Consider the following 14,937-nt stretch of genomic DNA (forward strand, 5'->3'; position numbering starts at 1 on the left):
ATGTCACCACAACCTTAATGTGTCCAGCTGAATATTTTGAGAAAAATGATTCATGTTTTTAAGGCCGTGTGATCAAGGACACGGCAACGGTATTGAGTGCTGGCCTATTTAAGATGTGAGCTGCTGGATTTCTGTAGGTGTACTGGAAAATTACTTTAACAGAGGTCCAGTAAGTGAAGAAAATGTTATCTGGTTCTATACACTCTGGTTCTGTAAACAGGGTCAGAACTTTTTGTTTAGCCAATAATGGTGTGTGTGTGTGTGTGTGTGTGTGTGTGTGTGTGTGTGTGTGTGTGTGTGTGTCCTCCCTGAAAAGCAACAGCTGGAGTCACTGATGTATTCAGGACATGTAAGGAGCAGTTACTGTAGATGACGAACCACAGCACAAAACACAGGCATTTAATCAACCTTACTTTGAGTAAAGACAACCTCCTAGAAGCATCATGCTATATTATATACTGTTCCATGTCTTCCAGCTGCAGCTTGCTGTGGATTAGCTGACCCTGTTTGTGTTTGATCACATTATGCCACCCCAGTAGAAACGCTCACAGTCACAACACCTCTCCCTCAGTAGTCCATTAATGGGTGTTTTGTCTCATGAAGTGCCTTGGAAAATGGTGCTTCCTCCCAACAGCCAGAGAGAAATAGATATGCTGCTGGGGAAATAAAGGAAGCCTGGAAGGCTCGGGAATGTTGCCCTCAGGGTAGTCACATTGGATAATGGGGCCGTTTCGCTCCCTCCCTCCCTGGGCTAGAACACTCTACCTGCAGGCAGGGTCAGCTCAGCACAGCATCACACAGACATCACAGACAGTAGCACATCACACACACACACACACACACACACACACACACACACACACACACACACACACACACACACACACACACACACACACACACACAGCATTACACACACATACACAGCATAACACACACATCCTGCTGAACAGAGGAACACAGTGAGACTGTAACTGTGGTTTTAGTTTTAGACCATTCAGGGGCATTGAAGCTGATGCTATGGTCTTTCTCTCCCACTTTTCGTCTACTGCTCACAAACTGGTTCATTCTGTTTGATGCAGGGATCAAAGTTTATACAGCTTTAACCGACAAAAAATATTTAGTTTGCCTGTCTAGTTTTTCAAGACACTGACTCCTGAGCCGAGAACTGTCTGTCCTTTTCTCCAGAGATGGTCTACGTCATTCACACATTATGTACAAGATAGTTATCTAGGTGTATTAAAATACAAAAACACACTACTTCATCCAATTCATAATAATGTCATTTTAACACATCACCAGACTCTGAGAGCAAGTAAGTGAATGACAGACCAATCCTCAACCCCCATGAGCCAATTACATTTCTTGAAAGAGGGAAATGGAAAAAACAATGACTGTGTGACAACCAGGCTCTTGAGGGGGGACACTTAAGAATCAAATCGACCGCAGGGCACCCTCAGTGGACAAGACAGACTGTCCCAAATGGCACCCTAATCTCTATACAGTGCACAATTGCACCAGCTCAACCATGGTCAAAAGTAGTGCTCTGTCCCCTGCAGTCAATTAGATTCTTAGGTTCTCTGTCCCCTGCAGTCGATTGGATTCTTAGGTTCTCTGTCCCCTGCAGTCGATTAGATTCTTAGGTTCTCTGTCCCCTGCAGTCGATTAGATTCTTAGGTTCTCTGTCCCCTGCAGTCGATTAGATTCTTAGGTTCTCTGTCCCCTGCAGTCGATTAGATTCTTAGGTTCTCTGTCCCCTGCAGTCGATTAGATTCTTAGGTTATCCCTGAATCTTGTGGCCTAAGAATTGACCCCAAGACCAGTGGACCCAGTGTGAACAAGACAAACTAGCTGAGGGGCATTAATTGTGTATTCTTTAATTGATAGGGCTCCACTACGACCAGACAACAATAGTCTCTCTAAGCTTCAGATGTTGTGATCTGTGCTGATTATCTGTAAGAGGCTTAGACAGGCCTGCAGGGACAGGAGAGAGAAAGAGGCAGATATTTCAGCTGGCAGGATGGAGTTAGATCAGAGAGAGAAGGAAACACAGACATGCACACATAGTCTTGTATGCCTAACCTTGTGGGGACACAATTTAGTCCCATTTGAAATCCTATTTTCCCTGAACCTAACCCTAACCTTTACCTCAACCCTAATCCGACACCATAAACCTAACCATAACTCCAAACCCAACCCTAAACCACAGCTCCTAGCCCTAACCCTAAATCTAACCTTAACCCTAATTCTAACCTTAACACTTATCCCCTTTCCCTTTTCTAAACTCCCAAGAAATACCATTTGCCCTTGTGGGGACTAACACAATATCCCCAGATGGTCACATTTTTGTTTGTTTACTATTCTTGTGGGAACTTCTGGTCCCCACAAGTATAGTTGAACACATCCACATGCACACACACACACACACACACACACACACACACACACACACAGTGGTCTGTTTAGTCTACATCAGCAGGAGTCTCCATAAGGCTCAGTAATCTTCAGATGCTGTAGTCACACTACTCAGAGCATGGAGCTACTATATCCTCCCTCCCTAACCTTCATTTTCTTACTGCCCACAAATGTAGTTAATGGCCTGTGGCATTCACAAGATTGAGTGAAGGAGTGGAGGGGGGATGGATGGATACAGGGAGAAAAGGAAGGAGAAGGAATGGGGTTGATGGATAGAGGGAGTTGTAGGGTGGTGGAAGAGGAAGGAAGGAAGGAGGAGGGTGGTGGGTAGAGGAAGGAAGGAAGGAGGAGGGTGGTGGGTAGAGGAAGGAAGGAGGAGGAGGGTGGTGGGAAGAGGAAGGAAAGAGGAGGAGGGTGGTGGGAAGAGGAAGGAAGGAAGGAGGAGGGTGGTGGGTAGAGGAAGAAAGGAGGAGGAGGGTGGTGGGTAGAGGAAGGAAGGAAGGAGGAGGGTGGTGGGTAGAGGAAGGAAGGAAGGAAGGAAGGAAGGTGGTGGAAAGAGGAAGGAAGGAGGAGGGTGGTGGGTAGAGAAAGGAAGGAAGGAGGAGGGTGGTGGGTAGAGGAAGGAAGGAAGGGTGGTGGGTAGAGGAAGGAAGGAGGTTGGTGGGTAAAGGAAGGAAGGAAGGAAGGGAGGAGGGTGGTGGGTAGAGGAATGAAGGAAGTAAGGTAGTGAGTAGAGGAAGGAAGGAAGGAAGTAAGGTAGTGAGTAGAGGAAGGAAGGAAGAATGAGGGTGGTGGGTAGAGGAAGGAAGGAAGGAGGAGGGTGGTGGGAAGAGGAAGGAAGGAAGGAGGAGGGTGGTGGGAAGAGGAAGGAAGGAAGGAGGAGGGTGGTGGGAAGAGGAAGGAAGGAAGGAAGGAAGGAGGAGGGTGGTGGGAAGAGGAAGGAAGGAAGTAAGGAGGAGGGTGGTGGGAAGAGGAAGGAAGGAAGGAAGGAGGAAGGTGTGGGAAAAGGAAGGAAGTAAGGAAAGTAGGAAGGAAGTAAGGAAAGTAGGAAGGAATGAGGAGGGTGGTGGGTAGAGGAAGGAAGGAAGGGTGGTGGGTAGAGGAAGGAAGGAGGGTGGTGGGTAAAGGAAGGAAGGAAGGAAGGGAGGAGGGTGGTGAGTAGAGGAAGGAAGGGAGGAGGGTGGTGAGTAGAGGAAGGAAGGGAGGAGGGTGGGTGGGTAGAGGAATGAAGGAAGGAAGGTAGTGAGTAGAGGAAGGAAGGAAGGAAGTAAGGTAGTGAGTAGAGGAAGGAAGGAAGGAAGGAAGGAGGAGGGTGGTGGGTAGAGGAAGGAAGGAAGGAGGAGGGTGGTGGGAACAGGAAGGAAGGAAGGAGGAGGGTGGTGGGAAGAGGAAGGAAGGAAGGAGGAGGGTGGTGGGAAGAGGAAGGAAGGAAGGAGGAGGGTGTGGGAAAAGGAAGGAAGTAAGGAAGGTAGGAAGGAAGGAGGAGGGTGGTGGGAAAAGGAATGAAGGAAGGAAGGTGGGAAGTGGGAGGAAGGAGGAGGGTGGTGGGAAGAGGAAGTAAGGAAGGAAGGAAGGAAGGGGGAGGGTGGTGGGAAGAGGAAGGAAGGAAGGAAGGAAGGAAGGAAGGAAGGAAGGAAGGAAGGAAGGAAGGAAGGAAGGAAGGAAGGAAGGAAGGAAGGAAGGAAGGAAGGAAGGAAGGAAGGAAGGAAGGAGGGTGGTGGAAAGAGGAAGGAAGGAAGAAGGAGGGTGGTGGGTAGAGGGAGGAGGAGGGTGGTGGGTAGAGGAAGGAAGGAGGGTGGTGGGTAAAGGAAGGAAGGAAGGAATGAAGGAAGGAAGGGAGGAGGGTGGTGAGTAGAGGAAGGTAGGGAGGAGGGTGGTGGGTAGAGGAAGGAAGGAGGAGGAGGGTGGTGGAAAGAGGAAGGAAGGAGGAGGAGGGTGGTGGGAAAAGGAAGGAAGGAAGGAGGAGGGTGGTGGGTAGAGGAAGAAAGGAGGAGGAGGGTGGTGGGTAGAGGAAGGAAGGACAGAGGAGCGTGGTGGGAAGAGGAAGGAAGGAGGAGGAGGGTGGTGGGAAAAGGAAGGAAGGAGGAGGAGGGTGGTGGGAAGAGGAAGGAAGGACAGAAGGAAGGAAGGTGGTGGTGGGTAGAGGAAGGATGCTGTTTCAGTCCCTCACCACCATTGTTATCCTCTGATGTCCTCTTAGAGGTCTCTCTGTGTGATGGATCAGCACTGGGACTGCACAGTCCACCTTGGCATGGAGCCAGACCTGTAAACAGTGCGTACAAATAAATACAGTTCCACATTTCATTTTTAATTGAATATTTCTAACAACAACAGATGTTGTTTTGCCGTCATTGTAAAGCCCTAGTTATTTTGTTGCTTTGACAAAGTCACTTCTGAAGATTATTATATATTTAGTGTTAGTGATTTTAAAGTCAAACCACTTTTTTTTTTAATTATGAAGAAACATTGAACATCTAATAGTCAAAAACAGGTGAGCTGGTTCTTCTATTCTGGACCATTTTCTGGTGTTTTGTGGAGGAAAACTGAGCAGGTCAAGCATAACAAGTCAACCCTGTTACCCATAGGCTAGAAATATTTAAACGTTTGTTTTGTGATGCTTCAATTGCCACTCCCTGTTGTTGCACACAACAAGTTTCAATTCCCCCTGTCACATGGGGATGTATGGCTGATTCAAGAAGAATGTTAATTTATTTGGTACTTAATAGGCACTTACCTAGTATTTTTATTTATTTATTTACCCTGTTGAGATAGGGAAACATGTTTTATGAAGTTGAACATGTGCTCTTTATGACAGAATGTAACAATGAAATCAAATGTTTTTTCGGACCAAGTTCCACTTCTCAAAAGGCACCGAATTGGTGGAACGAATATACAATTTCTTAATCCTGGGCAACATGGTTCTGGGAGGCATATGGGTATCCATAGTATTCCACCAATTATACATTTTTCAACTTAATACTTCTTCTCTTCCCCCCAATTAGTATTTTATTTAAAACTACAAAGTTTTCTCTTTGTCTCATGGCAAAATGTGTGGTGTTGCAAGATGTTAGTTTTCATGCTGCAACAACAACAACATCTCTTGTGTCATGGCAAAAAAAAAGTAATTCATTTTTTATTCTACCTTTATTTAACTAGGCAAGCCAGTTAAGAACAAATACTTATTTACAATGACGGCCTACCAAAAGGCAAAAGGCCTCCTGCAGGGACGGAGGCTAGGATTAAAAATAAAGAAATCATAAATATAGGACAAAACATACATCATGACAAGGGAGACAACACTACATAAAGAGAGACCTAAGACAACAACATAGCAAGGGAGCAACACGTGACAACACAGCATGGTAACAACACAACCTGACAACAGCATGGTAGCAATACAACATGGTAGTAGCACAAAACATGGTACAAACATTATTGGCCACAGACAACAGCACAAAGGGCAAGAAAGTAGAGACAACAATACATCACACAAAGCAGCCACAACTGTCGGTAAGAGTGTCCATGATTGAGTCTTTGAATGAAGAGATGGAGATGACTCCAGTTTGAGTGTGTGTTGCAGCTCATTCCAGTCGCTAGCTGCAGCGAACTGAAAAGAGGAGCGACCCAGGGATGTGTGTGCTTTGGGGACCTTTAACAGAATGTGACTGGCAGAACGGGTGTTGTATGTGGAGGATGAGGGCTGCAGTAGATATCTCAGATAGGGGGGAGTGAGGCAAAAGAGGGTTTTATAAATAAGCATCAACCAGTTTACAGAGGAGTATAGAGTGCAGTGATGTGTCCCATAAGAAGCATTGGTGGCAAATCTGATGTCCAAATGGTAAAGAACATCTAGCCGCTCAAGAGCACCCTTTCCTGCCTAAATATAAATTATGTCTCTGTAATCTAGCATGGGTAGGATGGTCATCTGAATCAATGTTAGTTTGTCAGCTGGGGTGAAAGAGGAGCGATTACGATAGAGGAAACCAAGTCTAGATTTAACTTTAGCCTGCAGCTTTGATATGTGCTGAGAGAAGGACAGTGTACTGTCTAACCCTTAGAGGTAATACTTACACTGGTGGGGAGAGGGGAATTCGTCTTACCAAACCACATGGCCTTTGTTTTGGAGGTGTTCAGAACAAGGTTACGGGTAGAGAAAGCTTATTGGACACTTAGAAAGCTTTGCTGTAGAGCGTTTAACACAAAATCCGGGGAGGGGCCAGCTGAGTATAAGACTATCATCTGCTTATAAATGAATGAGAGAGCTTCCTACTGCCTGATCTATGTTGTTGATGTAAATTGAGAAGAGCGTGGAGCCTAGGATTGAGCCTTGGGGTACTCCCTTGGTGACAGGCAGTGGCTGAAACAGCAGATTTTCTGACTTTATACACTGCCTCTTTGAGAGAGGTAGTTAGCAAAACCAGGCCAAATACATGTTTTTCCAACACTTTTGAGAAACAGAGCAAAATAGAAATAGACCTATAACATTTAGGATCAGCTTGATCTCCCCTTTTAAATAAAGGAGAAACCATGGCTGCCTTCCAAGCAATGGGAACCTCCCCAGAAAGGAGAGACAAGTTAAAAAGGTCAGAGATAGGCTTGGCGGTGATAGGGGCAGCAACCTTAAAGAAGAAAGGGTCTAAACCATCTGACCCAGATGTTTTTTGGGGTTCAAGTTTCAGGAGCTCCTTTAGCACCTTGGACTCAGTGACTGCCTGCAAGGAGAAACCTTGTAGCAGGGTAGGGGGAAAAGAGGGAGAAGTATCAGGTATAGTCACATGGGAAGGAGATGAGGAAATTTTGGACGGGCAAGGAGGCAAGGCTGGATAAAATAGGAGTCCTGACTTAATGAAGTGGTGATTAAAGAGCTCGGCCATGTGCTTCTTGTCAGTAACAACCACATCATCAATATTAAGGGACATGGGCAGCTGTGAGGAGGAGGGTTTATTCTCCAGGTCTTTAACCGTTTTCCAGAACTTCTTGGGATTAGACCCACAGAGAGAGACCTACTCCTCAAAGTAACTAATTTTGGCCTTCCGGATAGCCTGAGTGCACTTATTTCTCATTTTCCTGAATGAGAGCCAGTCAGCCTGAATATGCGTGTGCCAAGCCTTTCGCCAAATGCAATTCTTGAGTTGGAGTAATTCTGCAAGATCAAGGTCAAATAAGGGGCTGAACCTGTTTTTAATTCTCATTTTCTTACTGGGGGCATGTTTGTTAACAATACAACTGAAAATATAAAAAAGAAGGTCCAAGCGTATTCGACAGAGGGGGATCACCCTGATTCTATACCATTTTACAGAGGCCAGTTCATGAAGGAAGACTTGCTCATTACAGTTTTTTAGCAAGCGTCTATGACAAATCAGGACAGGTCGTCTCACTTAGCAGCCATTATGAACACAGGCTGTAAAACAGTGATTGCTACGGGCGGCAGGTAGGCTAGTGGTTAGCGCGTTGGACTAGTAACCGAAAGGTTGCTAGATCGAATCCCTGGACTGACAAGGTAGAAATATGCCTTTCTGCCCCTGAACAAGGCAGCTAACCCACTGTTCCTAGGCCGTCATTGAAAGTTAAGAATTTGTTCTTAACTGACTTGCCTAGTTAAATAAAGGTCAATACAGAAAACACTAGACTGAAACCTATCCGGATTATTTGTGAGCATACAGAGCATACAGAGAGTAGCCTTTTCTGGGTGTTTGTAGTCATACCTTGTGGGATTGGTAATGATCTAAGAGAGATTTAGGGATTCCCATTGCTTTAGGACTTGGTCAGGCGGTTTAAGCATATCCCAGTTTAGGTCACCTATCAGGAAAAATGCAGACTTAGTGTAAGGTGCCAGGAGAGAGCTTAGGGCAGGTAGGGTACAGGCCGGTGTCAAGACTTGAAGGAGACAACCGAGCACTGAAGGTGATCCTTGGTAAAAAATGACCACTCCCCCACCTTTGAAGATCTGTCTTGCTGAAAACGGTTATAAACAGAAGGGTTAACATCAGTATTCAAAACACTCTTCCTTAACCACGTCTCTGATTGGAGCTGTGAACCCACACTTTCAATTTATCCATTTTAGGTAATAAGCTTCTCGAGTTAACGTGCGGAAAACCCAGGCTTTTACGAGAGCAGAAATCAGTGAAGCAGATATCAGAGCACAAGTCAGAATTGGGGCTAGCAACAGTAGATGTACCAGGGTGTATGTGCACATTTAAAGATATCATCAACAGTAACACAATCAAGGCACGGCATAGGACAGGGAGAGCTCTGCAGTGCTGATTTATGACATTTGAATGTGCATCAGATGGCTTGCAAGAACTGTAACATTTTCTCTCCGATGCCAAGAGGCGGGCCTTTAAATGTTCATTCCCAGGGCCCAAGTATTGGTTCGTCCAGCCATGCACGGCTGAAGTCATATTAAAACTCATTGTATGCTATTTTTCTCTCACTCGAGTTGCGTTCTGATTACGAGGGGGTCCCTGATGAATTTGCTATCACAAAAGGGGTCACCAGACTCAAAAAGTTTGAGAACCCCTTCACAGACTAGAGAGACCTCAGAAAAACAATTGTAGACCTCCACAAGTCTGGTTCATCCTTGGGAGAAATTTCCAAACACCTGAAGGTACCATGTTCATCTGTACAAAATAGTACAGCGTGGTCCCAAGTATTAACACCATGGAACCACGCAGCTGTCATAACACTCAGGAAGGAGACACGTGCTGTCTCCTAGAGATGAACGTACTTTGGTGCAAAAAGTGCAAATCAATCCCAGAACAACAGTAAAGGACCTTGTGAAGATGCTGGAGGAAACAGGTACAAAAGTCTCTATATCCACAGCAAAACGAGTCCTATATCAACATAACCTGAAAGGCCGCTGAGCAAGGTAGATTCCACTGCTCCAAAACCGCCATAAAAAAGCCAGACTACGGTTGTCCTACAAACCTGGTGTCCTACAAACCTGACTCAGTTACACCAGCTCTGTCAGGAGGAATGGGCCAAAATTCACCCAGCTTATTGTGGGAAGCTTGTGGAAAGCTTCCTGAAACGTTTGACCCAAGTTAAACAATTTAAAGGCAACACTACCACATACTAATTGAGTGTATGTAAACTTCTGACCCACTGGGAATGTGATGAAATAAATATAAGCTGTAATAAATCATTCTCTCTACTATTATTCTGACATTTCACATTCTTAAAATAAAGTGATCCTAACTGACCTAAGACAGGGAATTTTTACTAGGATTAAATGTCAGGAATTGTGAAAAACTGAGTTTAAATGTATTTGGCTAAGGTGTATGTACATTTCCGACTTCAACTATATATGTGAGAAGGAATACAACATGGCTGCTGTGAAAGTGAACTGTTTATGCGTGATCAGGGTTGTATTCATTCCTTTTTTTACTTTATTTTAAAAAATCCTTTGTGAACAGTAATGGCTGACATTTTATTTCAAACCTAGACTTTCAATTATGTTACTAGGAAGAGATTTGTAGTAGTCACATCATTGTAGTCTTGTAGATTTGTAGTAGTCACACCTAGACACCATCAGAATCCACAGTTCTTACCTTTCTAACAGTACTAAGCATGTGTTAGTAGGACTTATATTTTTTAAACCTAAATGTACTTTATCAGGGCTGTATACAATATTTTGTGTTTAGAAAATGCCACCAGCGGGTGTAAGAGATTAAGATTTTTTTAAGTGTGTGCATTGTGCAGCTAACAATATAATCTCTAAGCCAATAAACTCATATGTTGTGTGCACTGTAACAGTTTTGCATAACATGCTGTTTTTGTAGATTTGAAAATGTCGAATCCGGTCCAAACCTTGTTAGAAGGGACCTTAATGCTTTCCAAACCTTCCCTACTCCTAAATCCCCTTCTCATTTAGAGTTGTAGCTTGATGACCTCAACACCTCCCGATAAGCCTCCCTATGCTGTGATGTCATAAAAGAAAGCCCCATAGAGATCCTATTAAATTAATTTGTATTCTAATTCCTAATTCTATGGAAAGCCCCCCTCTAGAATGTTCTCTTAGACTGTTCTCCTTACTTCTTTAGATCCACATGGGAAGGATCATCATGTTCCCTTAGTTTTACTCTCTACCCTCACCTCTTCTTCTCCTTTCTAACGTGTTTAATAACCTAAATTACTGATCTCAGAACGCCACTGACCACATATTAAACAGCAAATGATGTCAGGGTAGGGCAGTGTGTTACATAGAAATTAGAGAGGGTGCGGTGAGATTGGAAATTAGAGTTCTTTGACTTATATATGGATAATGAATAGATTCCAATGAGTCGTCTCCCTTTGAATGTCTAGTAAGTCAATATTTGAGTGAACACAATCACCATTTGTGTGTGGAACCCTTTCATGTGTCTCATTCTTTTATCTGGGGAACCTATTTGGAAACCTGTCTTGTCTCGTTTCTCTGGGGTAGTTTGATCTGTCACTGTCTCTCCAGTTCTTTACCCTTCTATTCGTTCTTTGCTCAAACTAGATCTTTTTGTTCCTTTTTTTTACAATGCATTGCATATTCAGAAGAGGCAGCATGTAGGTATCTTAAAATGACACGCATTATATCTCCCTGGCTGCATGAATCACCCTTTACTTTCTGTTTGTTTTATTTTCAACTTTTCTCTTGGTTCTGCTTTTTTTGTTTGAAGTATTTACATGTTGTTTTATTTAATGCAAAGCACTATCTCTTAGTATAAAGAAGTACTCATTCATTTGTGGAAGTTTCATTTGATTTCTTTCTCATGATATGACAAATTTGTACTGAATATATGGAGTATTTGTGCTGTATGTTCTCAGTACTAGTAAAATGAGCTAATATTACCATGACTACTTTCATTTATTTTTACAGACAGAGTTGTGTCTTTAGATATCTTGTTTAGCTCGTGACTTTCTTACATTCTCTGTTTCTGTTTTTATATTTGTGTTCTATTCTTTTAAGTTTACAATGTTTTCAGTTCCGTGACTTGACTGATGTTCCATTCTGTTCATTCCCATCCTCTCCTCCCTCGTCTCCCTCCCTCACTCCACCAGTCTTCCAAGTGTTTTGTGTGGCTGCATGGTCTGGTTTTTGCACGTTGATGTAACTTTCAACGACACACATAATATTTAATATCATTCTGTCTCTTTCTTTCTCCCTCTCTCTCTTTTCCCCATTTTCTTTCCCGTGTGTTCTCTCTTTAGGGGACGTTCTCTTTCAGATGGCTGAGGTCCACAGACAGATCCAGATGCAGCTTGAAGATATGGTGAGAAGAACACAGGACCATGATCAGGATGATGAAGGCTTATTGTCTCTTACATTTGCTCTGGCAGCTCAACTCTAGTATCACCCAATCACAATCTAGACCAACTAAGTATTTTGCTAATCCTCGTTGTAAAGCCATTGCCTGAAAATATGAAGATACTGTGCAATGCTTGAATTCAAAGGAACAGAGCTCTACTACGCACACACAAACAATGGACTACTGGCCTCTTAACTATTGTTTTTATACACACTTACATCTCGTCTGTTTCTGCTCTTACAGCACACAGCCAACTTCTAGAATTTAAGAAAATATTATTGCTTCAGACTTTGCTTCAGACTACTAAGACAAAAAGAGAAGAAAAGAGACCGAAGGGTTTTGATACAGTTACAGTCTCGAATGGCACCCTATTCCCTGTGCAGTGCACTACTTTTGACTAGGGCTCATAAGCTCTGGTAAAAAATAATGTACTTTATAAGTAATAGGGTACCATTTGGGACACAGTAACTTTAAGGGCCCTTTAGAAAGAGCAGTACTCCAAAGCAGAGCAAAGGGGACTTTCTTGTTTTTATTAATTAGAGTCCCTCTGTCATCTGAAGACACCACCTCAGCATGTGTTAATCTGGGATGTTTCATTATTTAGAGGCACCATTGATTCCGTTGTTTTGTAGTTTGTTTTCAGTTCCGCCTGGTCTGGGACTGGAGATAACTCTGCTATTTGTCTCTATTGACGCAAAAGTAAATTGTCAACATACACACTCTTAGGAAAAAAGGTTCCAAAATGCTTCTTCGGCTGTCCCCATAGGATAACACTGTCTGGTTCCAGGTAGAACCCTTTTTGGTTCCATGTAGAACTCTTTTGGGTTCCATGTAGAACCGTCTGTGTAAAGGGTTCTACAGTACATGGAACCAAAGGGGTTTTTCAAATAGTTCTCATATGGGGACAACACGTTTTTTACTGAGAGTACACAGGCACGTGTTCACACACACATAAATAACCTCAACATTGGCATGAATTTCGACATAATTTACATACCGGTGCTATACAACCTCCCCTAATCCTTTGAGTGTGTTAGTTTTGATGTCACGACAAACGTCTCTCTCCAAGTCATGTTGACACCACAACACACGCTGACAGCCAGCCAGACTAGTCAATTGTTTTAAAAAACAAACAAGTCTGGTTTGGAAGTTGAGAACGTAACAACCTGAAGCAGGTTCTATTCCTGTCTGTGTTGGTGATGAGATGTGTGAGTGTATCTTATGTTATCATTAACTCTTTGGAGTCCTTTCTGTCCTCTAGCTGAAGTCTTTCCACAATGAGCTTCTGACAGAGCTGGAGAAGAAGGTGGAGCTGGATGCACGCTACCTAAATGTGAGTGTCCTCCTAGGAAAGGTCATTCATTGTTGTCTCCCATTCATTCACTGTAGTAACTCCTTGTTATTTAGCACCCTCTAAATATACCTTTAGGCGTGTTCTCACCTTCACTCTATGGTAATGGTTATAGGTTGATGGCCCTTACAAATATAGCTTATTATGACCTATAATTATTCATAGTTACTAACTGTGTTCTCATGACATTACAGCAGAGTTCATTTCATTTTAGTTCAGATTTATATAATGCCTCTATATATTTCGGTGTCAGTGGTGTGTGTATTCTGAAGTGAATGCCTCATTAACAAAGAGTTGAAGCAGACTAGTGCTTTTAATTGTATTTTAAGTCAGCTAGCTAGGCCTCCTTATGGAGCAGCAGGAACCAGGGTAGGATCCAAATTCTCATCAAATCATCAGTTAGAGACAAACTCCACAGCTTTCTGAGAATTTCCCACAGGTTTTAATCATTACCAATCTGCAATAAAGTTACATGAATTACTTTCTTCTCTTACTTTCCGCTCCATGAATTACTGGCTATTACCCATTTTAGGAAAATACAAAGATGTAGAAGTTTGAGTTTTATTAAAGCGATAAACACATTTCTAGAGATATTTGAAGTGTTGGATTTGTTTCTTGAGGTTTTCCTTTCTTTTTCAAAGCTTTCCCAGACAACTTCTGCAGAATTGGGAATAAATAAAGGCCTACTATGAATGTCATCCCACTGAAACATCCCTTTAAATGAAAGTGTCATTTCTGGATGCTCACAAAATAAAATCTGTACCAGAGTCACTAATTTAATAATACTGTAGCATCTATTTGAAATTCATATTTACCTCATCAGTTCATTTGAGGGCGTTTTTGGCATGCTGGCATATGCTGCCCTTCTCTTGCTCTGCTCTGTTAATTCAGCATTGACAAAAGTAATTAGCCACGCTCAGCTAGGTTTTTCCATCAGACAGAAATAAAAGATTGGAAACATTGTTTTGCGGCCACCAGAAAGGCAGGCAGGCAGGCAAGGCAACCCATTCCCTTGGATTATGCTATAGTGCATCAATCAGTGAATAAAAGGTGGTCAGGTGGCTTGAAATGGGACCAAACAAATAACTTAATTGGTAGAACACTAGTTTAGGGTAGCCAATGACTGTATACACAAAAAAAAGTGCTAGTTAGTACCAACATGTTTTTTTTTTTTCATTTTGTCCCTATAGGGGAAAACTTTTGATATTGGTTCTTTGGATAACCCTTTGTATAACAATTTGTATAATTGTGGACAGTTATACCAGGAACCAGAGGGTTCTTCATTACATTGTTAAATATTTCCTGGCTACTGGTAAGGGACAGTACGCTTCTTTATTCTGATTACTTAGGAGTTAACCTCACTTGGGATTTTAACTCATAACCTCACTGTTGCTAGCCACCTGAATGTTCTGCTACACCACTGGGTGTGTGGGTATGATAGAGATTAATAAAGATTAGAACCAGTAGAAATGATTTAATTTGTCCCTATGGGGGAACCCTTTTGGGTGCTACGTAGAACCCTTCAATTTTTTTTGCAGAACCATCTCATGAGGAACCCACTGGTTCCAGGTTTCTGTAATTTGTCCCTATGGGGGAACCCTTTTGGGTGCCCCATAGAACCCTTTAATTTGTACCTGTAGGGAAACCCGTTGGAGATCCATTTAGAACCCTCTCATGAAAAACCCTCTGGTTCCAGGTAGAACCAATGACAGGTTCTACAGTTACACTTATACAATACTTCAGATGGACTTATGGCAGACACTGTTAAAAACTACCTGAAATTTGGCATTATGTCACCAGCTACTGAGTTGCACAAAAAATACAGGAACAATTTATATTGTATTTTTACAGTTGAATTTAGGCGTTATTGTTGTAAAATGACAGAATGCTGCT

At 42.8% G+C, this 14,937-nt stretch overlaps 1 protein-coding gene across 5 annotated transcripts in view; it reads left to right on the forward strand.

Annotated features, from left to right (window-relative positions):
• LOC139381725 (BAR/IMD domain containing adaptor protein 2b) overlaps positions 1-14,937 on the forward strand; it is a 151,479-nt gene that overhangs the window by 78,368 nt on the left and 58,174 nt on the right. For all 5 annotated transcript variants that reach the window (XM_071125451.1, XM_071125454.1, XM_071125452.1 and 2 more), the window contains 2 exons: positions 11,596-11,657; positions 12,955-13,026. In XM_071125451.1, coding sequence (XP_070981552.1) covers positions 11,596-11,657; positions 12,955-13,026 — 134 coding nt within the window. The remainder of the gene's footprint in view (positions 1-11,595; positions 11,658-12,954; positions 13,027-14,937) is intronic.

The sequence above is a fragment of the Oncorhynchus clarkii genome, chromosome 23 (assembly GCF_045791955.1).
Source record: "Oncorhynchus clarkii lewisi isolate Uvic-CL-2024 chromosome 23, UVic_Ocla_1.0, whole genome shotgun sequence".
NCBI classification, from domain to species: domain Eukaryota; kingdom Metazoa; phylum Chordata; class Actinopteri; order Salmoniformes; family Salmonidae; genus Oncorhynchus; species Oncorhynchus clarkii.